Source organism: Protobothrops mucrosquamatus, unplaced genomic scaffold (assembly GCF_001527695.2).
Source record: "Protobothrops mucrosquamatus isolate PMUCROS unplaced genomic scaffold, P.Mucros_1.0 scaffold572, whole genome shotgun sequence".
NCBI lineage: Eukaryota > Metazoa > Chordata > Lepidosauria > Squamata > Viperidae > Protobothrops > Protobothrops mucrosquamatus.
Genome location: NW_015386874.1, coordinates 398,042 through 423,732, shown reverse-complemented (window position 1 = coordinate 423,732; position 25,691 = coordinate 398,042). Strand labels below are relative to the sequence as shown.

Sequence of the window (25,691 nt, the reverse complement as noted above, 5' to 3'; positions counted from 1 at the left end):
ATCAAGAAAATGAATATGTTAAATACTGTATGATTAAACGGGCAAAAATGGATATATTATTATGCTTGCACAATTGAAAAATATGTAGAAAATTTGCATTGTCTTATAATTTGAAATAAATGTTTATATGTTGGTATTTAACACCTGAAAAACTGTTAAACAAATACTAGAAGGTTAAATATCAGAAACATCAGCAATGTGACAGTATTTTTTACCATTTATGGTGGACCTTTAAAATTACTAAGAAATATTAGGATCAAGTTGGTTTGCTGATTTAGAAGATTTTTAATGCTGATGTACAGTTGAAAGCACTGTAATGCTGTAATGCTGATGTACAGTTGAAACCACTTTTAGGATTGATATAGAGACTGAAAGAAAATAAGGGACTTGGTTCTTATATATGACAATTGCTTCAAGGCTTCTATTTGCATAAAGATGGAAGGATATATGAACTCCCACAATGGAAGAATGGATCATGAACTTAATGGGACTAGCAGAGATAGAAAAATTGATTGCTTAAAGATAACAATTTAACTGCTTTTCTTTCTGCATGAAAACCAGATTTAAATTTCTGCTTGGTAAAAATAAAAATCAAGTTTTGACTTTGAGATTTGATGATTAAATGTTTTCATTATAGTATTATGGTGCATTGTTGGAGTTTAATAGATATACATCTGATTTTATATATTTTATGTACTGGATATTATATACACTTACGGAATTGTTATTATGATTCATTTATGAGTTATTTATTTTATTTAGACTAAAAGATCATGATATATACAGTTTTATTCTTTGATTGTTTAATATGAATATCTGTTATATTTTAATTATATTTGTTTTTGTTAAACAAAATAAGAATGCATTAGGGTCATTCCATGTCAAGTGGTCTGATTTCAGAAAAGTGCCCTGCTCAACCATCACAGATTTTGATGAAATTTTGTGTGAACATGCACACATGTCCCCATAAATGTTGGTAAAGTGTTATATTTGCCAATACAATACCTGTGGAGATAATCATTTGTTTGACCCCATACCACAGATATGCCAGAGATATTATGTCTCAAAGTTGCTAGAATCAAGATCACACGAGGTATTAGTATTGCTTTATAAAACCCTAGTAAGACCACACCTGGAATACCGTAGCCAATTTTGGTCACCATATCACAAAAAAGATGTTGAGAGTTTGGAAAAAATTCAGAGAAGAGCAACTAAGATGATCAAAGGCCTGGAGACTAAAACATACGAAAAACGGCTGCAGGACTTGGGTTTGGCTAGTCTAAAGAAAAGAAGAAATAGGGGAGACATGATAGCAGCATTCCTGTATTTGAGGGCTGCCACAAAGAAGAAGGCATCAAACTATTCTCCAAAGCACCAGAGGGCAGGACAAGAAACGATGGTTGGAAACTGATCAAGGAGAGAAACAACCTGAAATTAAGGAGAAGTTTCCTGACAGTGAGTACAATTAACCAGTGGAATAGCTTGCTCCCAGAAATCATGGGTGCTCCATCACTGGAGAGTTTAAAAAAGAGGCTAGATAGTCACTTGTCTGAGATGGTATAGGTTCTCCTGCTTGAGCAGGGGTCTGGACTAGAAGACCTCCAAAGTCCCTTCCAGCTCTATTCTATTCTATTCTATTCTATTCTATTCTATTCTATTCTATTCTATTCTATTCTATTCTATTCTATTCTATTCTATTCTATTCATTGCTATAGAATATGGGATATTGAGTAAATGGCAAAGAATATGGAAGGGAGGGGGAAGGAAGGAAGGAAGGAAGGAAGGAAGGAAGGAATTCTTCTGACTGTGACTCAGTCTACAAAATCTAATTGGGTATTTTCATGCTCTCCTATTATAGGATGTTTAAAAAATGAATATTGAATCAATAAACAGTTTGAATCAATTTGGATTGTCAATAAATTTTAGTCTGAAAAATAAAAAAAAAATCACATTCTTCAAAACAAATGAAATGAAGGCTGCTTCAGAGGCTATAAATATATTTTCTATGATAAAATAATTCCAGTTTTAAGATTTACATTTTACATTTATTTATTACCTCACAAAATAATACATGAGAGATGAATATAAATGATACAAATAATACAGTTATGAAATAATGAATAAGAGAAATATTGAAAAGGGTAAATTTATGTGTTTATTACCATTTTTTTTCTTTTAATGAGTTGCTCTCTATTATTTAACTCTGGCCTAACAATGATTACATAACATTTTGGGAAATATATGCAGATAAGAAACCCACTACTTGAGGCCAAAATAGAGAAAACCTCCACAGCCACCATGTATTTGCCTTTGGTGCTCAGGTAGGAAGGAACAAAAGACAGCCATACACTGCAGAAGATCAATGTGCTGAATGTGAGACATTTGGCCTCATTGAAACTACTGGGGAGATTCCTGGAGAAAAAAGCTACTGTGAAACTGGCAGCTGCTAGGAAGCCCATGTAACCTAGGACACAGTAGAAAAAGGTAGCTGAACCTTCGTTGCACTGCAGTACAATTTCCTCAATTTCTGAATGAGTGTCAACTTCAGGGAAAGGGGGAAAGGTGAGGAGCCACACTGTACAGATGCCTACTTGAATCAGGGAACAAGAAAGAACAATAGAGGTGGCCAGTCCTCTTCCCACCCATTTTCTCATCCTGGATCCTGGCTTGGTGGCCATGAATGCCATAACTACAGTGATGGTTTTTGCCAACACAGAAGACACGGCTACTGAGAAAATGATGCCAAAGCTAATTTGTCGGAGGAGACATATTATCTTGCCTGGTGCAATAAGGAATTGCAGTGAGCAAAGGAAGCAGAGGAGGAGGGAGATGAGTAGAACATAGGTGAGATTTCGGTTATTGGCCTTGATGATAGGAGTATGGTAATACTTCAAAAATGTTACCAGCACTCCAAATGTGCAGAAGGAAAGAAAAAGTGCCAGAATGACTAAGGTTATCCCCATTGGTTCTTTATAGGATAAGAAAGATATTTTCTTGGGAAGACATGAATCTTTATTCTTGCTTGGGTATTGTTCTTCTGGACATTCAGAACAATCTTGCATGTCTGGAATTTAACAATATAATTTTATGTGCTCATTATTTTATGCATTATTTATATGCATCTAATTATTTTACCTTTGTAATATAATAAACAAAAAATGGACAAAACAGCAATATAATCAAGATTGTTGTTGTTGTTGTTATTAATCAACAAAAATACACAAATTCTTTTGAAAAATGAGAATGATAGAATAAAACAAAGAACCACAACATACTAAAAAGTGATTATGATATTGCAATGTACTTTGGTATCCTCGATTGCTCTTGTTCATCTAATTTTCTACTGAGCCATTAATGACTTACTAAGGAGAATTTAGAATGATTATCAGTTGCCACTTTATGCTTGCTTCACTATTGCTTCGTACTAGGCTGTCATGAGCCCTAGGGGGGAAAGAGGGGGTTTCCAGGGAAATGAAACTCACTGTATCTCCTGAGAAACTATTTTAAAGGTTGGATGGCTGGGAATAGAAAATAGATGCGTATTTGAAATGTTAGTTTTAAAAACAACTTTTTTGAATTCCATTAGCTATGAGGTCCAGTGTGTGAGGAGGCACCTAAGGGAAATAATGATTTGACTTGGAAGGATTTCATGTACGATTTTCAGTTCTGGCCTTGCACTACTATAAGTAATTTGGCTTCTAGTAAATTATACCTTTCTCACCAAATGGAGTTAAGGTTCATTTTTACTTAGAAGATCAGATTGAGGCAGGTCAGATAATGGTATTTCTTGTCTTAAAAGATCCTTTTTCATGGTTATTGCCCTTCTTACACTTTGTCTGACTTTTTTGTTTGTTCTATTCAACCAGGTAAAATATTTTAATTGAGGAAGCGTATGTGATCTTGGTTGGGATGTATGCAGGTTGTTAAGGGGTTGGCTTGCTTTATTTATTCTGTTTTGGTTTTTAATTTAGTAATACTTTGTGCCACAAAGTATTATCTTATTGTATAAGCTTTTAAATAAATAAATAAAATAGAATCAAACCAAATGAGTATTCATATTCACAAGTAAAACAGAGTTTATAGTTTCTATCACAGTTAAAGAAACTAGAGAAGCCAAAAGCACTAGTGTTATTTTGGCCAAATCTATTAATTGCTTGAATTATTTTGTAAACCAAATTAAATATGTAGATGTTATTAAATATATAGAAATAGGTATACTAACAGAATAACAGAGTTGGAATGGAACTTGGAGGTCTTCTAGTCCAACCCCTTCCTCAAGTATGTGACCCTATATCATTTCAGACAAGTGGTTTTCCAATCTCTTCTTAAAAATGTCTTGTGTTGGAAATTTCTCCTTATATCTAGGTTGTTTCTTTCCTTGATTATTTTCCATCCATTGCTTCTTGTCCTGTCTTGAAGTGCTTTGGAGAATAGATAGACTGTCTCATCTTTGTGACAGTCCCTTAGATATTAGAGTACTGCTATCACTATGGACACACAAATTCCTTGTGGGTCAAATCATAGTTGGCCAATAAATAATATTCTATCATGTCTACTGTAGTTCTTCTTTTCATTAAATTAGAAATACCCAATTCCTGCAACAATTATTCATATGTTTTAGCCTCCAGCCCCCTAATCGTCTTTGTTACTCTTCTCGGTACTCTTTCCAGAATCTCAACATTTTTTTTTATATTGTGGTGACCAAAACTGGATTCAATATAAAATCTAAATAGATTAATAACCAAGTAAATAAACAAGTAATTGTCACCTGCATTATGCTATGTTATTCAGGCTAAATCCTGGTATGGGTTTACAATGTTAAGATGAACTCTGCTCATGATACCTCTTACCCTTCTCTCTTGAAATTTTGTCTTTGGGGCATGGAAAACAATCATAGCAGCAAAATGGCTTCCCTTCCTGCTTTTTATTGAAATAACCAGGAAGGCAGCTCTCAGTACACACAGAAACAGGTAGTATCTGCCCAAAACATGAAATAAAAATAACATTCAATCAGTTTTTTGATAAAAGAATTAAAATATCATCATTAATTAATATTTAGAAAAATAGAATGTTAATTGTGAGGACTTTTTTTCTCATCAACATCATCATCAAAATTATTCAAGAATGTTTTTTTTTCCCTCTGTTCTACTAATAATAGAAGTTACAGTATGTGATCTTGTTTCTTCTAAGCTGGAAACATGTTGAAATTAATTCAGTTAGATTCATCATAGCTAAAATATTTTTTCTAGTCACTTTACTTACTTTATATGCTAATGCAATGGTCTGGTATATAATGAAGGCATATAGGTATATAGGTGAAGAAGATAGAGCTTAAAAAAGGGCATACTCAAAAGAGATCACAATCTTTAAATGAAAATGCAGTGACAGCTTGGTCCCATGAGCCTGCTTCAGGACTAAAGCACCACACCAAACTGCTTCAGGACCCTGGTTTGCAGCAGAATTTCCTCATTACAGTTTCTTCTTCTCCTGCCTAAGGTTTGTAACTGATACCAAACTCAACATCTGGATGGACACATTTTGAAGAGGAAACATTTAATCTTTTCTATCCTTTCTTGCCAGATTAAAGATGAAGTTGTCACAGGGTGTAAATATTAGTGCAGGGATTATTATAGTGAGATCTGGCCTTTATGAGAAACAACAGCAATTAAAGCTTCTGTTCTTAGAATATGATAATACTTCAATCAATGTTTACATAGAATTTAAATAATGGAAATAAACAAACTAAATCCGGCAGGATGCTTATCAAGCAGTCAGTAGGTTCATCTCTCCTCCCCATAGCCACAAACTGGAACTAACTACTCAAAAAGCAATGTCTCCAACCCATAACTCCTGCAGGCATTCCAGGAGGATACTATGGTTTCATGCATAATCTTAATAATGGAAGAAATAATCTCATTACCACTTACTGCAGTAGAATGATTAGAGTAATTCTTCTTTTCCAAGAATTATCAATCTTTTTTAGCATGACTTTTTTTTTGAAAATCTTAATTTACGTTTCCTCCCCTAAATCCAATAAAGACAATTTGTCTCACTGATTATTATCAAATACAAAACTAATCTAATATTATGTGGGTATTCATCAAGCATACATGACATCGAATCTGAACTAATTCATTTCGGTAGTCTTTCAACTCCTTTTAAAATTCTTATATTTTGTTCTTCTAAATGTTTGATTACTTTTCAAATAAATCAGCAACTAGTCTTTCCTTTTAAACTTTTTACTGGATATCAATATGCTTTATTCCTGAAATATCCTTCTATGAAGGGTATTTCAAATAGTTTGTGCCATAATTAAAAGCTCAAAATCTTATTTGTAAAATAAAATAATCAGAACCTACTTGGTTGAAAGTGCTGTGCCAGGTGATGGCTTCAACATGAATGTTGAATTTTTCCTCTTCAACCCAGGGATCCATTTTCCCCACTTTTACTCGATGGAAGGATTGGTTTGGGAATGTGACCCAGTTTATAATATCAAATCCAACTATCAATTCCCTCCTCTGATTGAACAGAACCCTATCCCCAGCACTGTTATTAAATAAGACTCTGTTCAGGAATTGGTGGAGCTTAATATAATTGAATACACAAATGGTAAAAAAAAACCAAGATCAGTAATTAATACATTATGTTTACATCAACTGCTGCTATGTTTGCAGATATTCTACTTCCCCTGAACATTTGATGCATTACTACAATGTATAACTCTGGGACTTGCTGACAAAGCTTCATGCTCCTCATTCTCCCACAGAAAAACACATTCTTGTATGCCATTTCATTCACAATCATTACAATTATTTCAATATGATTTATGTTTTTATAGATTTTTTTTAAAAAAACCCACATTTTTGAATCCCAATCTCCAGCACTGTTATTAAAATTTTTCAAAAACTGATGGACTTGAATATCAATGAATATGCATATGTAAGTAAGACAACAGAATCAGTAAGAATTTGTAAGGCTAAAATAATACAAACTATATAAAAATATAAACCACAAAACCAACTGAGTTGAGAAGCTGAAAGAAAAAAAGTGTAATTTCCTGTTTATGTGGGGCCGACCTATTTCTTATCTAGCAAATAATATTATTACTGATCAATATTATTTAAAAACTGAAGAAACAGCAACCAAATTGATCCTGGAGCATGAAAGACTGCACTGACTTTCTAAAATCTTTGACATTGTTTATGAGTCAATTTTATCTTTATTTTTTAAAATTGGTTACAAAGGGTTTATTTCTTATTTTCTTCACATGCTAACAGCTTTTGTATGTGCTTTTTGAGAAAAAGAGCTAAGTATAAACAAACTGGATTAAATGGTTTGCTTTCATATTAAAGATTTTGATTCTGATATTAACTGGCCGAGATGTTCCTATCCCAATATATCAGATCCAGCAAATCTTTGAAATCTATCTCATGCAGAATTCTAAAAAAAGAAAATCCAGTACGCAAATAAAAGCTTTGGCAATATTAAGTCCCACTTGTTGCACTACCCTCTTTTAATCATGACATCCAAAGTTCCATTGAACTTCTCCACTAAACCACTTTTTGATCATTATGATGGGGCACATGGAAGAAGCCTCCTCATAGACAATTGTTAAAATGAAACCTTCAGTAGCCAGGTGCACCTTGGAAAACACTGGAAATATTACATCTCAAATCCTTCTCTCACCAGAAAAACACATGATTGTTTTTTTTCCCCAAATCCAGCCATTATTATTCTACTAATTTTAAATATTATATTTCTCTTTTTAATGTAAAGTGTCCTGGACTCATAAAATAAATAAAATGGGTGAGTGAAATGAGATGTTTCATATCAAGAGTAGCCCATATTTTCCACATCATTCCTGATTAGAAACGAGTTACTGAATTCATCAGGAGCACAATCATAAAAAGATTGCTTAAAACCTTATTTAGATGCTTTACACCACTGTTTATAGCTCACTTCTCCAGGATAGCTAGTAGCAGAGACCAAAAGAGTAAATTTATATAGTTTCTCACAAGGTGAAGTCCCACTCATCATCTTCAGGCTGGGGTCTTCGGCTTCATGCTTGTGCGAGCAAAGTGTGATCGGAGCTGCCGTCTCTCTATAAATATTGGTGGGGGTGTGTGGAGTGCTGGCTAAGTTGCTGTAGGTGGGTTGCTTAACTGTGTGGGAGTTATTGTTTGCAGATTGTATGGCTGTTTTGTAACATCCTGAGTAGTTGAGGTGATGTAGCATACCGGGCTTTGGTTTGGCTCTGAGTTTGCAGTCTAGCTCTGTGTTCATGGCATGTGTCCATTTGCTTTGGGGTCGGAGGGAGGTGGAGCAGCTGGTGATGTCATCGTGGTTTGGCTTCTGGATGGTGGTTGCATTTCGTCTGAGGGATGGGTTTGGGCTTGGGTTTGGGTCTGGTGAGGGTGAATGGTGGTGGCGTACTGTGTTGTTCTGGGTCCGGTGTCAGTTTTCGTGGCTAGGACCAGTTTGTTGATTAGGGCTAGTTTCTAGATGTCTGGTAGGTGGGAGGTATCGTCACGTTTATTCATGTTGTGGGGGTGTTTTTCTATTTCGATGGCTTCCATAATTATTCTCTTGTTGTGGTGTTCAGTTTTGGAGATTAGTTTGGTTCCTTCAAAATCTATTTCATGTCCTGTAGCTTTAAGGTGCTAGAAGAGGGAGGAAGTTTTTTCTTCTTTTCTGACTGCATTCTTGTGTTCTGTGATGTGGGCATTTATTCTCCTATTAGTTTATCCAATGTATGTGGCTGGGCAGATTTTGCATGATATTTCATAGACTCCTTGGTTTTCTAGCTGGATCCTGTCTTTAGGGTTTTTTAAGATGTTGGCTATTTTTTGGTCAGTGCCAAAGGCTGTCTTGATATTGTGTTTGTGGAGAATTTTGCTGATTTTATCTGTGGTGCCTTTGATGTAGGGGAGGAGGGCGATGTCGTTGTACTGTTCTATGTCTCGGTTCTTGGGGGGTGTTTCCCTTTGGATTAGGTTGGTAATTGTATTTCTTTGGAATCCGTTGGAGATTAATACGTTTGTGAGAGTGTGTAATTCAGTTTTCAGGTGATCTTTATAGGCTATGCATTTGGTTCTGGAGATGAGAGTCTTGGCTACGGAGTTGATCTGTGCAGGGTGGTGGTGGGATTGTGCGTTTAAGTAGCGGTTGGTGTGTGTTTTTTTCTGGTAGATGGTGTGTCCTAGGGAGCCATTGGGTTTTTTGTAGATTAGGACATCCAGAAAGGGGAGTTGGTTGTTAGCTTCTATTTCCATCGTGAATTGTATTTTGGGGTGTAGGCTGTTGAAACGTTATGGATACAATGCTGTGTTTTTGGCTGAGAAGCCAAATTATTTGCACAGAATATTGGTTGGATTTTAAAAGACAAGTAAAAGAGGAATCTGCAAATTAGTGTAACAAAGAACACAGTACTTGTGTTTGACTGGGGAAATGGAGTGAAAAATTGCATGTCATATACAGTATAAATGGTGAATACCTAGAGCAGGGAGATGAATTTATTGAAATGTGTCCTAAAGATAAGAATCAGATTAAAATATAAAACATACATATGTTGCTAATATATAGTCTATTTACTGTGCATAAGAGCACTTTTACTTTTTACATGCAAAGGAAAGTTAAGTGGTTATGCTAAAACATGAGTCAAGAATGAATGCTGGCTGAATGAACACAGATTAAATTCCAGGATAAAATAAGAAAATAAAGGTAATTTGACAGATTGAGAATAAATGAGAATTGAATTACAGAACATATTTATTTAAGGAAGAGTGAATGGAATGAGAGGAAGGGGAAAACTGAGAATTTCATGGAGATGAGATCCTTAAAAAGAGAGAGCTAAGGGGAGCTGAAGAGCAACAAGCAATGAATGAAGCAGTACATTAACCTGGGTGAAAGCTGGGATGGTTTGAAGGATAGAAAGGTATAAAATGTTATCATTTGTGTAAACAAGATTCACCTATATCCCTCATTTGTATTGTATCTCATCCCTTTATTTCTTTGGTTATACTTGATTTGTATCAAAAGAGTAAATCGTGTATGCATTCAGGTTTGTATATTGAGTGATAAAAAGGAAGAAGCATTTAGTACCTGCCATGGCTGTTGCTCCTGAATATTCATTTTTCCTCCTTCCCACCACATTCCTTTGGATTTTTGTTCTATATGCATGGCATGAAAAGCATGAGCTACAACATATACTGCATTATATAAATTGTAACTTTGGCCAGTCATGCTCATTTCATAAAAAGCACCAGGAAGATTCTCCAGTTTCTCCCTCAGAGTGCAAATATCACCATTTTTCTCATTCACCAGAGGACTGGGAAAAACACATTCAAATGCATGCACCCACACATCTTTGATAAAGCCATCTTCTTTTGATAAGAAATGGTCCCTTTTCTGAACAAATTGCTGAAATCCTGGAACTTCATTGGAGTAAACTGAAAAGGAGAGGGCACCATGGATGTCTTGAATATCCCAGCTTCTTTGGTAAATCACTGTTGCAAGATCCATTTGGGAGGGTATGACCCACACTTTACCTTTTGGCTCCATAGACAATGGTTCCATTTTAGGAAGATATAGTAACAACCTCAGATGTAGAAGTGTTGTTTCATAGACAATTACTATATTGGCTTTACTTTTCATAGTGAGATAAAATGTTTCTATTAGCCAATCCAATTCCTCAAATAAGTTACTGATATGTAATTGTTTAATTATTTTTAAAAAGGCAATGCAAATGCCATGAAGAGGAAAAGTTGAAAAGGTCATCTGCACAAATCTACCACCATCATCTCTCCTCACAAGTATCCCAACCCAGATCCATTTGAAATACACAAGCAGCTGAAGAAGTCCTTGGTACATCACATTTTCTTCTGGGACCATATGGTAGAAGGAAAATGATTCACTTTGATCCAGCATCTCTGGATGGGACCCATATATTAGCTATAAGAGTAAAAGGAAATGAATAGGAGCTTAGAGAAAGAGAAAGAAGAAACATTTGTTAAAATAACAACTGTACCAAATCTGTTGTAATTTGGGACGTCATCCTCAATCATCTAGCAAATTATTGTACACCAACCAGAGCCCCTCTCTGAGGGAGATGTGCAGTTATGAAATATAAACTATTAATTAATTAATTAAGTACATTTTAGTTTCTTTCAGAACTTATTTTAGCAGCCTTATATAAGCAGCCTATTGTATTCATCCGTGATAGATTTGTGGTATTAAAAATATTACATTTCAATGAAAAACGTGAATTTCAAATTGGTGCATTATGTTTTTCAGAATAAGATTTTCTAGGATTTTTTGAAAAAAATACAGTGATTGATCGATCGATCAATTAATTGATGAATTAAAATTTAACTTGTTTTTCATTGAAAATCAACATCAAAGGTAGGACTTAGTCTCCTCACTTGCAGAAAGGAAAGTGAGAAAGCTTATTGATCAGAAGGTAACACTGTAGCTTGCTTTGGTTGAATGTGGTTTATAATCTTCTCTTGTTCGTTCAATGCAATGTAAGGTGTTCCAGTTCAAAATAATTTGGGATTGTCACAAAAACCATTGCTATTAAGCAATTGTCCTTTTTCCTAATTTCATATGGTCACTTCTAAACATCATGAACCTCTCATCAGAGCCTTAAAATCATCCTATAAAGCCAAATTCGTTAGGCACATTGTTTCAGTTTTTAAGACATTCCCTTTCTTCATATGCTTTACTAATTAATGTAAAGTAAGTAAATATCAAGCACAAACATGTATGTTTCTAACATATACAGATGTAAAAGATTCATAAAAATCAGGATGACTTCATAAGATCCCATGTCTCACCGTACAACCTACCTGTGGAAATTTGTAGATCCTCAATATATCTGCCATGTCAATAGAGATTTCAGAATAAAGAGCCCCAATGACTGAAACCAAGTTGTTTTGGATCCCACATTTATAATTGGGGACCATTCTCTTCAGAGGTGAAAAAAGTTCCATTGTAGCATGATAAATCCATCTTCTACCATAACTGTCAAAAATATTGATGCCCAAGGTGACATTGGGCAAGATCTGAGGATTTTCATTAATCTCTTTCACAGCAAATATCAAAGCCAAAACATGTTGATAAAATTTAGTCTGGACTCTGGAATAATAATTGTACCTGATAAAAAGAGCTTGTTATCTTAGAGGAAACATTGTAACAAATATATGGTACATATTTTGCTTTCAAAAGCAATAATCCCCATGACATGCATTGTGTAACAAGTGTAGCATTTGATTTAGCTTTGTATAGTTTTTGAACAGAAAACATAAACATATCAGTGTCTTAAATGCTCTTCAATTTTAACAAAGATTTGAAATTTCTCTAATCTGAAAAAATCATAGCAATCATTAATTGTGACAATATGCTATTATATTAGTAGTCTGTCCCAGTTGTAAGAAGGAATTTCTGAATTCCTTAAGAAAAAGAATATCAATTCTATAAACAAAGTGAGGAACTCAAAAAGAAAATCATAGTTACAATTATAAAAATGCTTTAAAATATTCCTGTACAGCAATGGATTTTTAAAGATCCTTTTTCTTTTTTACTCTGCCAAAAATGTAGGATCATCTATTCTTCAGGTAGCATATTGAAACTTTTTTTTTAAATTCCTTTAAGAATCCCAGGGAAATTAATCAGAGCTGAATCATTTGAACTAGGTAAAAATACATCTTTCTCACTATAAGTAATTCTGATATATGCAGGATTATCTCAAACACAAATATAATCTGGAACCTCTTTCATCTGACAGTGGGATGGAAACACTTACATGACTTCATCAATAAAAGAAAGATGGGGATCTTCCATGAAGTTTTCTAGTTCTATAGGCATGAACATAAGAGAAGTAATGCCACCAATGATGAGATCACCAGGTTGGAAATAGTTGTGAGAAATAGGGCGGGGATCACCAATAATGCAGTTTCTCATGTCACTTTTCAAAACCATAAGAAATAAAAGCAAGAGGAAAATGATTATGGTCATTATGCTAAACATATATCTAAAGCAGACTTTGTCTAATAATTGTTAAGAATATACTTGTAAGATTTGCCTTACCACCCTACCATCACACTATTCACAAATATTCTGAAAGGTTGAATTTACCTTATCAGGAATTAGCTTGCTCATACTTCATCTGTGTTTAGATTAAAGCTACAAAATATTGGTAGCATTCGTGAGATCTGAGTCCTTGTTGGTTATAAGTTTGCCATAAAGACTTCAGCACCTGGCTGAATTAATTACAGTATTTATGATAATTACAGATGGTAGGAAGACCTGTCGTGGTCTGTGAAAAATTTGTTTCCTCACCTATGGCTCTGCATCTTAACTAGCAGGTTGATAGATCAACACAGGGTGTGTCAACTTTGAATGAGCCAATGTAATAAAAATAAATAGAATGGTGGAAGAAGAAAAAAATGTCCTGGATTGGGAATGTTAAAAAATGTTGTTTCTTCTGCAAAAGCATAAACATTCTAAGTAAAGAGCTAGAATTTCCAAAAATGACTGTCCACTCAAAATGGTGTCAGGATGGTTTCATAGCAAAGACCATCCATGTGGAGGGTCAACACTGATGTCACTCCTTTGCATGTCTATGGAAGTCATCCCTTTCACAAAGAATGGAACCTTTGTTGGGGAAAGTCACAGTAAGAGGTCAGCTATGCTACAGAAGAAGGCATGAAATAATATGTCTTGTCTCTGGAACTCTGACTTGATGCCTTTATCAAAGCCTAATTTGTTTTTAAAATTGTGATTCTCACTTTCTCCCATGTATTCATTTGCTTTCCACTAGTTGTTTCTCTCTGTGCATTCTCTGGTTTCATGACCACAATATATTTTTCACAATTTATTGTTTTTTAAAAAGATACAAAGTTAAAAGATAAACAGAACAGAAAATTAGAAAAGGAAAAGGATAGACAAGGATAAAAGACCCAGCAACCCCAGAAGAAAAAAACAAGAATCATCTACAACAGTGCCCCTAGCCTTTGGCATCAGGGACCAGTTTCCGTGGAGAAAGGTTTTTCTGCAGACCGGAGGGGCCATGGTTTTGCATGCTGCCTGCATCCCATGGAAGGGGGTTTCACTTTTTTGCGTGGCCCAGTTGCTGGCATGCTGCGACTTAGTGCCAATCCACAGACCAGGGGTTGGGGACTCCTGATCTACAACATACAATGTAAGAACTGCAATAACCACTGTGTTGGACAAACAGGCAAAAGATTGGCAGAACTCATCCATGAACACTAACTGTGAGTCAAAAGACATGAAGAAAATTCTTTAATTTCACAACTTATAAACAGATTTAATAATAATTTCAATTGGGAAAATGTGACAATCCTGGACTAGCACCTCTCCACCAATAATCAGCACTCAACTCAGCATAGATTAACTCCAAGGTCACGTTCAGACCAACAATCAAGTAAGCAATACCTCAATCAAAAAAACTGTGAAACAGCTATTAGTAAACAACCCAACCAAAGAATCCCTAAGACCACCCCCACCCACCCGGACAGGCAAGACACCAGACTATAAACTGATAGCAAACATCACTCCTTACTAGCCCTGATGATGTTACCTAGTTAGAGTAATGAAACATCTGCAAGAAAACAAGCAAGGATAAAAGTAAAAGTGCAGAAATGAAAAAGAAGAAAAAAGTAAATTTTATAGAAAAGGTTGTTATTTTTCCCATCTGAGCACATCTTTCTTAATTGCATTCCATATCTTAACATAATTATTGTGATACAACATACTTTTCATATTAGTCAAAATAACTCTGAAATTCAAACTTCTCAGTTTTGAAGCCAGTTTTCTTCATCAAAGCATCCTGATGTACTCATATTTTTAACCAATACCTTTGTTTTCTATAAAAATACCACCATTCATATTGGTCCTGCAAGATCCATACCAAATCATCAGCAAAGGCTCTCATTTAAAAAAAAATCATGTTTTGTATTTAAACACATTATTTTTTTTCATTTGGGCTAAATGAATTTTAAATGTATTTAAAACTTTAAGGACTTAAAACTTCAACAAAGGAGACAGAAGACATGTACAACCTTATTTTATCCTCTTCTGAATATCACAAAGTTTAATCAAATTTACAATTCAAGCCTTCAGAGATATATACATCAACTTGATTCCATGAAGAAAACTATCACCAAAATCCATATCTTTCATGACACTAATATAGACACTTGACTATATTGATTGTTCTACTACTGTCCAAAACCCATATCTCCTGAAATAGTTCTTATCTAATTTTCCATTTAGTCTTCTCTGTATTCATTTTGCAGTGATTGAAAAAGTGAGGAGACTTTCTTACAAGGCTCAGGTCCACTATTGCTGAACCATGTGGCCCTACTTGCTCTTTCTTTCTGCCCTCAATGATGAAGCCTGAAGAGGAGCCCTAGTATCTGAGTGAAGTCTTTTGCAGCCAGAGAATTTTGCCCACTGTCTCAATTTTTATGTGGCAATATCTTCTTCTTTGCCATCTTCCAATTTACTGCAGTTCCACTGTTGGCCCCATTGCCTCTATTTCTCCAGCAGGCCCAACTGCTCTATCTACTGTAGCCTATAGGCCAGCTTGATTAGCACTTTCTTCTTTGATGCAAACTGCATTTCTATGACTGAGCTACTGCTGGCTTTTGCTGTCTTTATCTGTAAGTACCTTTGGCATTCCTTCGAGAGAATTTATTACAGAATGACATCCCATCCTTTTAATTATGAACATATTAATAACCCCAAGCTTTGGAAATTTAATTTGCACTTAAATTTGTCATTATTCATATGGGTCCCAGGTATGGAGATGATGCAATACTTTTTTCCTCATTTTTTCCTGGTTCCAAATGTATTCTTTCAACTTAAGATTTAAGTAATCATCATCATCATCATCATCATCATCATCATCATCATCATCATCATCATCATCCCAATTACCTGCTTACCAACAACTTTCAAATTGCTAACTGGGGTGGTAGCTGATGCAGTACAACAGCATCTAGTTGAAAACGATCTCTTTAGAGGAGTACTTCTGGTGAAGGAATGAGACGGCCATAGGAGGCTGGGTCCCCAGCCTCTCAGTCCAGTTTCGCTTCACCTAGCATCTCTTAAAGGGACAGAAAGTTGCCCTGGAGGGGCAACGAAGAAAGAGGGATCTTTCAGGAGCTTGGATTTGGTGGCGATCAATCTAAGCATACTGAATACCTCCTCTAAAGGGGCAAAAGAAAGGTTGCCAGGAGAGCTGAGGCAGCCCAAGTTGTCTGCAGCCGGAAGGGAAGCTATGAGAAACAGCTGATCTCCAACAACAAGTTATGTCTGGGTGAGCTGAAATCTTTTCCTTCTCCTTGTGCTTGAAAATATTGAGACCCTGAAAGGGAGAACTTGAAAGAGTAAAAACCCCCAGAGAGTCTTTTGGAGCGGCAATTTAACATTAAGGGGAAATGTTAAATGAATAACAAATTACCGGACTACCAGAGAGTGGAGAGTTGATAAATAAGCCAAGAGGACAACTACTGGCGAAAAATAAGAATTAAAATAAGAATTAAAAACACAGTGACCTTGAAAAGCTTGAGTAAAACAAAGTCTTGGTCTGAGATAATAAATGAAAGACTGTTTATAGCTATACTTGTTGACATTGGCTAAAGACTAAATAGACACTATTTGGGGAAAAGAAAAGAAAAAGAGAACATTTTAAATCCAAGAAGAGACTGGAGGAGGTAGTTTTGCCTCACAACAGCTGATTCCTGATTACGCTTTGGATATAAGTTTAAGACTGTGAGCAATAAAATGAGTACATCTAATATTTCCAGACTTGCAAAGAAAACCTCTTCAGCGCCCTCTGTCGGACAAGCCAGCCCAACAACCCAGAGTTCTGTCAGCACATTGCTACAGCGTGAAAAAGCAAGTACGGCCCAAGAAGAAACAAAGGCCTCTTTAAAATTAATTCAACAAATTTTGCAGAAAAACCATGAGGAAACACAAAGTAAACTGGAGAAAGTAAGTGAAGAAATTACGGATATAAAGGCACAATTTGAAGCTCAAAATCAAAAGATTATAAAAAATGAACAGAAAATCTAGGAAATAGAAAATAAAACTCAAGACATTGACAAAAAGGTGGAAATGTTACTGCAAAAGAATGAAGGACTGGAACAAACAAATCAAGAGCTAGAACGGGCTATGGCAATGGTAGAAATGAGAGAAGTGGAACATTACTTGAAGACAGTGAAGAAAATATAGAAACGGTGATTATTGAGCTGTTGGCGGAACTTTTAAATGCAGACCGAGTAGACATTCAGAATGAGACCGATCAATTTTTTCGAATGAGTTCAAGCTATGCAAGAAAAAACAGATTACCAAGAGAAGTGCATGTGAGGTTCATGAAGAAATCAACAAGAGATGAAGTACTGAGAAAAGTAAGAGAGGAACCCTTTCAATATAAAAATAAAGAAATTGTGGTCCTAAAACAGATACCCAGAAGAGTGAGGGACACCCGGAGACACTACCATTTTCTAACTACAAAATTGGTTGCCAAAGGCATAAATTGCAGATGGCTAATGCCAGAAGGCATTTTAATAAACTGGAACAATACAAGATATCGACTGGACTCAATTTGGAAAGCAGAGGACTTTGAAGTAAGAAATAGAGTAATTTTGGATGAAGGATTGCAGCAACAACAAGAGGATAAGCAGACGGGAGAGACGGCCCAAGGAGCAACGGCACAAGCAAAACATCAGCAGGAGAAAAGTGAACAAACAGGTGAAGGAGAAGGAACTGCCAGAGAACAAAGGACTATAAGATCGACTAGGCCAAAATACAAGTAATGAAAGAGGAAATGGAGAAAAAAAATGAGATTTTTTCAGTAAACGTAAATGGACTAAATTCCCCAATAAAAAGAAATAAAGTTTTTAGGAAACTTCAGAAATTAAATATAGATATAGTCTGTTTACAAGAGATACACATAAAAAAACAACATTACAAATTTTTGGAATACCCAAAAATGGGGAAGCTTTATTATACATCAGCACAACAAAAGAAACGAGGGGTGGCAATATACGTTAAAGAGACAATAGACTCTAAATTAATATATTCAGATGAAGAAAAAAGAATTGTAATGGTTGAAATATATTTTCATCAAAAACAAATATTGTTGGTAGCAATTTATGCTCCAAATGATAGTCAAGAACAATTTTATCAAAGATTACACAGGAAATTAATAGAACTGGAATACCAAAATATTTGTTTAATAGGAGACTTTAATGTGATAGTAGATGGAACAATGGATTACAAAAGTAGCAAAACAGGAAAACCCATAAGAAGAAGATTACCCAAGACATTCTTTGATATGGCAGAAGAAATTGGAATTCAAGATGTTTGGAGAGAAATCAATCCTCAAAATCGACAATATACCTTTTACTCAAATAGTCATAAATCTTGGTCAAGAATTGACATGATTTGGATGACTCCTGAATTAAAGATGGATATACAGGAAATTGAGATAGAAATAGGCACATGGGCAGATCATAACCCTTTAAAAGCGACATGGAAAGGAATACAAAAAAAAAAACAAAAAAAAAACCAAGATGGACTTTAAATCAATTTATACTAAAAGATAAAGAATTCATAGACTTGGCCAAAAGAGAAATGGAATTCTTTTTTAAAGAAAATAAAGAAGAAGACGCATCACTACAAAACGTATGGGATACAAATTAAAGCTTATTTTAGAGGCATAGCTATAACGTATGTGGCAAAGAAAAACAAACAGAGAAGACAGCAATATTTATTATTAAAAGAAGAATTTAGAAAGTTAGAGACAAAATTACAACAAAATCCACAGGAAAAGACTTTGAAAAGAGAAATGGAAATAATAAAACATAAGCTGAATTTGTTGGACTCAGAAAAATTGGCGGAACAAATAAAGAGAGCAAAACAAAATTTCTTCGAAAATGCCAACAAGCCAGGAAGATGGCTAGCTTATAAGCTCAAAAAACAGAAAGAGAAGAAAATAATACATAACTTAGTAGATGGGAAAGGTTGTTTACAATTTAAAAAGGAAGAAATAAAAAAGATAATCAAGAAATATTATAAGGAATTGTATGGCAAAGAGGAGGCTGCAAAAGAGAAAATTGCTCAATATTTAGAAGAAAGTAAATTGCCAAAGATTCCAGAGACATTCAAAACTATGTTAGAAGAAAGAATAACAATGATGGAGATATTAGAGGCTATAAAACAACAAAAGAACGGGAAAACACCAGGCCCAGATGGGCTACTGGCGGAACTTTATAAAAATCTACAAGATATATTAAGCGAACCGCTGAAAGATGTTTGTAATGGATTATTGCTAGAGGCCAAACTTCCAAATACATGGATAGAAGCAAATATTACTTTGATACCAAAAGAAGATTCAGACTTGATGTATATTAAGAACTATGGACCGATTTCATTACTCAATGTGGATTACAAAATTTTTACTTCAATAATGGCAGAGAGACTGAAAAGATACTTAGTTGAGTTTATACATCCAGATCAAAACGGCTTTTTTGCCGAAGAGACAAATTAAAAATAATTTAAGGGTGATAATGGACATATTAGAATATTATGAATTACACCCAGGGAAACAATTAGCATTAGTGTTTTTAGACGCCCAAAAAGTGTTTGATAATGTTTCTTGGCAATTTATGGTTCAACAATTACAAATAATGGATTTTGGAAAGAACTTTACAAATATGATAAAAACAATATATAGTAATCAGACAGCAAAAGTGATAGTGAATGGAGATTATACTGAGAGCTTTGAGATAAGAAAAGGCATGAGACAAGGGTGTCCATTATCTCCATTATTATTTATCTTTACTTTGGAAGTACTAAATAGAAGGGTAAGACAGGATACAGAAATTAAAGGATTGAAAATAAAAGATGAAACATATAAGTTACAAGCATTTGCTGATGATCTAGTGTTTATCTTGGAAGAACCTTTAGAGATGATTCCTAAACTATGGGGAAAGATAGAAGAATATGGAGAAATAGCAGGACTAAAAATAAATAAAGAAAAAACTAAAGTAATAGTAAAGAACCTCACAGATAAACAAAAAAGACAATTACTAGAGAAAACAGAGGTACAAATAGTGAAAAAAGTTAAATATTTAGGTATTCATCTTTCAGTTAAGTGTTTGTCAATAAAAGAAGACAATTATATAAAATTATTGAAGCAAATAAAGCTAGATTTGGAAAGATGGAAAAATCTCCAGTTGTCAATATTAGGAAGAATTGCCACAGTAAAAATGAATGTGTTGCCGAAGATTTTATTTCTATTTCAAACGATTCCGATAAAACTTGAGAGAAAATTCTTTCAAGATTTAAATTCGTTGGTTTTGAACTTTATTTGGCAGGGGAAAAAAAGCCAGAATTAAGATGAAAACATTACAAGATGCTAAGGAAAATGGAGGTTTTGGGTTGCCGGAATGGACATTGTATTATCAAGCATCTGTGTTAACATGGGTGAAAGAGTGGATAATACTCAGAAATAAAAGGTTATTGTATTTAGAGGGACATGATTTACAATTGGGGTGGCATGCTTTCTTATGGTATGGGAAAAACAGAGTCCATAAGTACTTTCAAAATCATTTTATAAGAAATGCTTTGTTAACAGTATGGGAAAAAATTAAAGCTAAAATATATTCAAAAATTTCAGGGTGGTTATCAACGATGGAGGCATCTATACATCCGAACCTGGTAGACTTTGAAAAAATATGGACATATAAAGATATTTTAGATATTGATGGGAAATTAAAATCTAAACAAGAATTGGAAATTCAGGGAATTAACCTGTCCTGGTGGGCACATTTACAGATACAAAGTAGATATGAAAAAGATGTAAAAATGTATGGATTTTACAAGGATCAAACTGTGTTTGATAAGATTTTGTTAACCTCAGATGAGAAATTAATTAAGAAAATCTATACCTTTTTGTTAATTTTAGATATGGAAAGTGAACAAGTGAAATAAACAATGATAAGATGGGCAAATTTTTTTGGTTATAATATAGAATTAGAAAAATGGCAAATGTTATGGGAGAGAAACTATAAATTAACAATGTCAACTTCATACAAAGAAAATCTGTATAAAATGTTTTATAGATGGCACCTTCCACCAGCAAGATTAGCAAAAATGTTTAAAAATATGTCAGATAGATGTTGGAAATGTAAACATAACATAGGCACGTATTACCACATTTAGTGGACATGTGGTAAGGCAAAGGCCTATTGGAAAAATATACATATGTGGTTAGAAACAATATTGGGCGAACAAGTGGATTTTAAACCTGAACTTTTTTTTTACTAGGCATTATGCCTGAAAAGACTAATAAGCAGAAATTATATTTAATTTTACACATCATTACAGCAGCAAGAATAATTTTTGCACAATACTGGAAGAATGAAGGACTGCCATCAGAGGAAGAAATAATCAGGAAAATATTGGAATGTGCAGAGATTAACTATGAGGTTGAAAGATAAAGAAGATACAGACTACTATCAAATTTGGAATTTATTTTATTCTTGGTTAGAGAAAAGAATGAAGGATTAGGAATTGAACATGTATTAGTATAGCAACTCCAGGCAACTTGTTGATTGGAAAAATTAACATATGTTGATAAAAAAAAATTAATAAAATTTTTTATATAAAAAAAAGAAAGAAAACGATCTCTTTCCACTGGAGCAGAAAGGAAACCGCCCCAATAGCAGAGGAACAAAAGATCAACTCCTAATAGACAAAATGGTCTTGGAAAACTGCAAGAAAAGGAAGACCAACCTGAATGTGGCATGGATTGACTACAAAAAGGCATTTGACTCTCTGTCACATGACTGGATAATCAAGTGCCTAGAAATAACAGGAGTCAGTAGAAACATCAGAAAATTTATGCAAAGATCGATGGCACAATGGAAGACACAGTTGCAGATCAATGGTGAGAGACTGGGAGAGGTTAACATCAAGAGACGAATATTTCAAGGAGATTCTTTATCACCATTACTATTTGTTATTGCACTGTTTCCTCTGTCAACAATACTGAATAACTCAGGACATGGCTATCAAACATCAAAAACATCTGCCAGACTATCCCACGTCCTTTACATGGATGATCTGAAGCTGTATGGAAAAACATCATCTGAAATAGAATCGCTGCTCAACACTGTCCATATATATAGCCAAGATATTGCAATGGAGTTTGGCTTGGACAAATGTGCCACACTTACTATCAAACAAGGAAAAATAGTGAAAATTGAAGGAATCAAGATGCCCCACGAAAATAACATTAAGAGTCTGGATGAGGAAGATTACTACAAATACTTGGGTATCCTTCAAGCTGACAACATCAAGCACACCGAAGTCAAGAAAAAGATTAGAGGTGAATACATCAAGAGAGTGAAGAAGATCTTTAAGTCCAAACTCAATGGAGGAAATACCATAAAGGCAATCAACACCTGGGCAATTCTATTCATTAGATACACAGCTGGAATAGTGGACTGAACTAAGCAGAACTAAAAGCAATGGATAGGAAGACCAGAAAAATAATGACAATGAATCATGCCCTTCATCCATGCAATGACATTGACAGACTTTATCTACCAAGGCAAATAGGTGGGCATGGAATTCTGCAAGTACATCAGATGGTTGAAGAAGAAAAAATGGCTTTGGAAGAATATCTGAAGGACAGTGATGAAGATGCACTGAAATTAGTATATCAGGAAGGCTTACTGACTACTGGAGAGACCAAACTGGCCTACAAGAAAGACCAAATGAAGAACAGAATAGAGGCATGGGAAGACAAAGCACTACATAGCCAGTACATTAAAAAAAATAGCTGGGAAAGCAGATAATAACAAGACCTGGGAATGGCTAAGAGCAGGAAAATTGAAGAAAGAGACCGAGGGACTAATTCTGGCTGCACAAGACCAAGCCTTAAGGACAAATGCATATAAAGTCAAAATTGAGAAGATAGCAACAGACAGTAAGTGTCGCCTATGCAAACACGCTGAAGAAACAGTGGACCACCTGGTAAGCTGCTGCAAGAAGATCGCATAGGCTGACTACAAGCAGTGGCATGACAAAGTAGCAACAATGGTGCATTGGAAGGTCTGCAAGAAATATCATTTGCCTGTAAGCAAGAAGTGGTGGGATCATAAAATAGAGAAAGTCATAGAAAATGATAAAGTTAAACTGCTCTGGGACTTCAGAATTCAAACAGACAAGCACCTGCAACATAACACCCCAGACTTAACAATTGTCAATAAGAAAGACAAAAAAAGTCTGGATAGTGGACATGGCAGTGCCTGGAGACAGCAGAATAGAAAAGAAAGAACTGGAGAAGATGACAAAATACAAAGACCTACAAATAGAAATAGAAAGACTGTGGCAAAGGCAAACAAGGGTAGTACCAATAGTAATAGGTGCCTTGGGTGCAATCCCAAAACAACTGGAGCACCACTTGAACAACATTGGCATTGACAAATTTGCCATTAGTCAATTACAAAAGGCGACCTTACTAGGAACCGCCTCCATCCTGCGACGATATCTGTAATAACATCAAACATCCACATCTGCCTATCCCAGGTCGATAGGTAGACAAAATGCCAAATCCAGTCTCAACATCTGGCTGACTGTGCGATGATCCATAATAATAATAATAATAATAATAATAATAATAATAATAATAATAATAATAATAATAATAATAATAATAATAATAATAATAATTAAAAAAAAAAACATTGCACGGTCAGCCAGATGTTCAGAATGGATTTGGCATTTTTGTCTACCTATCGAGTTCTTACCAAGGACCTGGGATAGGCAGATGTGGATGTTTGATGGTATTACAGATATCATCGCAGCATGGAAGCAGTTCCTGTAAGGCTGCTTTTTACAATTGACTAGTTGCAAATTTGTCATTGCCAATGGTGTTCAAGTGGTGCTCCAGTTGTTTTGGGATTGCACCCAAGGCACCTATTACTTTCTTGCTTGCAGGAAACACTATACCATTTCAGACAAATGGCTGTCCAGTCTCTTCTTAAAAACTTCCAGTCTTGGAGCATTCACAGTTTCTGGAGGCAGGTTGCTCCATTGATTAATTGTTCTCACTGTCAGGAAATTTCTCCTTAGTCTAGGTTGCTTCTCTCTTTGGTTAGTTTCCATCCATTGCTTCGTCTTGCCTTCAAGTGCTTTGGAAAATAGCTTGATTCCCTCTTATTGTGGCAGCCCTTGAGATATTGGAACACTGCTATCATGTCACCCCTAGTCCTTCTCTTCATTAACTAGACATACCAATTTCAGCAACCGTTCCTTATATGTTTTAGCCTACACTCACCTAATCATCTTTGTTGCTCTTCTCTGTACTCTTTCTAGTGTCTCAACATTTTTTTACATCATGGTGACCAAAACTGGATGCAGTATTCCAAGTGTGGCCTTACCAAGGCATTGTAGAGTGGTATTAACACTTCACATAATCTTTATTCTATCCCTCTGTTAATGCAGCTAAGCACTGGGTTGGCTTTTTTGGCAGCTGCAGCACACTGCTGGCTCATATTTAAGTGATTGTCCACTAGTGCTCCCTCTTACAATTACTACTATTGAGCAAGGTACCACCTATACCAGGGATGTCAAACTGCCGGCCCACGGGCCGGATGTGTCATCCAGAAGCTGCACCCAGCCCATTGCTGGCAATGGCAAAACCGCCCCGATACATTGCGTGACATCACGTGATGATGCGAGTTTGACATGTCTGACCTATACTATACCTGTGCATTTAGTTTTTCTTGCCTAAATGTAGAACCTTACTTTTTTAACATTGAATTTTATTTTGTTAGTTAGCGCCCAATGTACAAGTTTGTCAAGATCCTTCTGTACCTTAAGCCTATCTTCTCGAGTGTTGGCTATTCCTGCCAGCTTGGTGTTGTCTGCAAATTTGATGAGTTCCCCATCTATCCCTCATCCAAATCATTGACGAAGATGATGAAGAGCACTGGACCCAGAACAGAGTCCTGGGGCACCCCACTTCCCTGGGGTACCCCACTTCCCTCCATGTAGATGCAGTTCCATTGAGGACCACATGCTGAGTATGGCCAATCAGCCAGCTACAAATCCATTAGAAAGTTATCTTCGTGATTCTTTAAGTAGATCCCCTACAGTCATAGCAACACTCTGGAGCCAAATATGTAGGTGAATTCATCTGGGTAGCCATGTTCAAGAGCACCATTTATAGTGTAGAGGCTGCAAAGAATGCTTTTTGAGCTTTTGATAAATGGATGGGGAAGAATCCATTGGCTTACAGGTTGGAAGGGACACTCCTACTGTGTACAGAGCACATAATTATTGGTGTCCAATCTAGCAGGTAATGTGCAATACCACACACATACATACAGACTGTGATGAATTTCAATCTTACCTTGACATTTTCAACTGCCATACTGCAGTTTTACTCTTTTACAGTATCTCTTGCCTTGCCGCCCCCAACTAGGGGCATAGAGCAGGCTCAAGTCGCAACTGCGAAATATTTTTATATCCAAATTTCTTTTTTTCTGACAAAGAGTAAAGAATTAAATTGGGAGACTAAGATGGACCATTTCTGGCTTTTTTGCCTTCATCAGTTAGCCATACCCTTTATGGGATTCGAACCTGGA

The 25,691-nt window shown here is 35.3% G+C and overlaps 1 protein-coding gene across 1 annotated transcript; it reads right to left on the bottom strand.

Moving 5' to 3' along the window:
- Positions 1-2,147: 2,147 nt before the first annotated feature.
- On the bottom strand, positions 2,148-13,014 carry LOC114922663 (extracellular calcium-sensing receptor-like). The gene is made up of 5 exons (XM_029284412.1): positions 12,803-13,014; positions 11,847-12,153; positions 10,102-10,950; positions 4,851-4,977; positions 2,148-3,064 (listed from the first exon to the last, which is right to left on the bottom strand). Exons 1-5 carry the CDS (start codon positions 13,012-13,014, stop codon positions 2,148-2,150), a joined length of 2,412 nt encoding a protein of 803 aa, XP_029140245.1.
- Between the last annotated feature and the right edge of the window lie 12,677 nt (positions 13,015-25,691).

What these genes read in the sequence shown, in the direction of transcription:
- LOC114922663 (XM_029284412.1), bottom strand. Translation starts at nt 13,014, where the DNA reads ATGACCATAATCATTTTCCTCTTGCTTTTATTTCTTATGGTTTTGAAA. An exon ending in GGATCTACAAATTTCCACAG is followed by an intron (nt 10,951 to 11,846) that starts GTAGGTTGTACG and finishes TTACTCTTATAG; the next exon opens with CTAATATATGGGTCCCATCC. An exon ending in AGGAGCAACAGCCATGGCAG is followed by an intron (nt 4,978 to 10,101) that starts GTACTAAATGCT and finishes TGTTTTGGGCAG; the next exon opens with ATACTACCTGTTTCTGTGTG.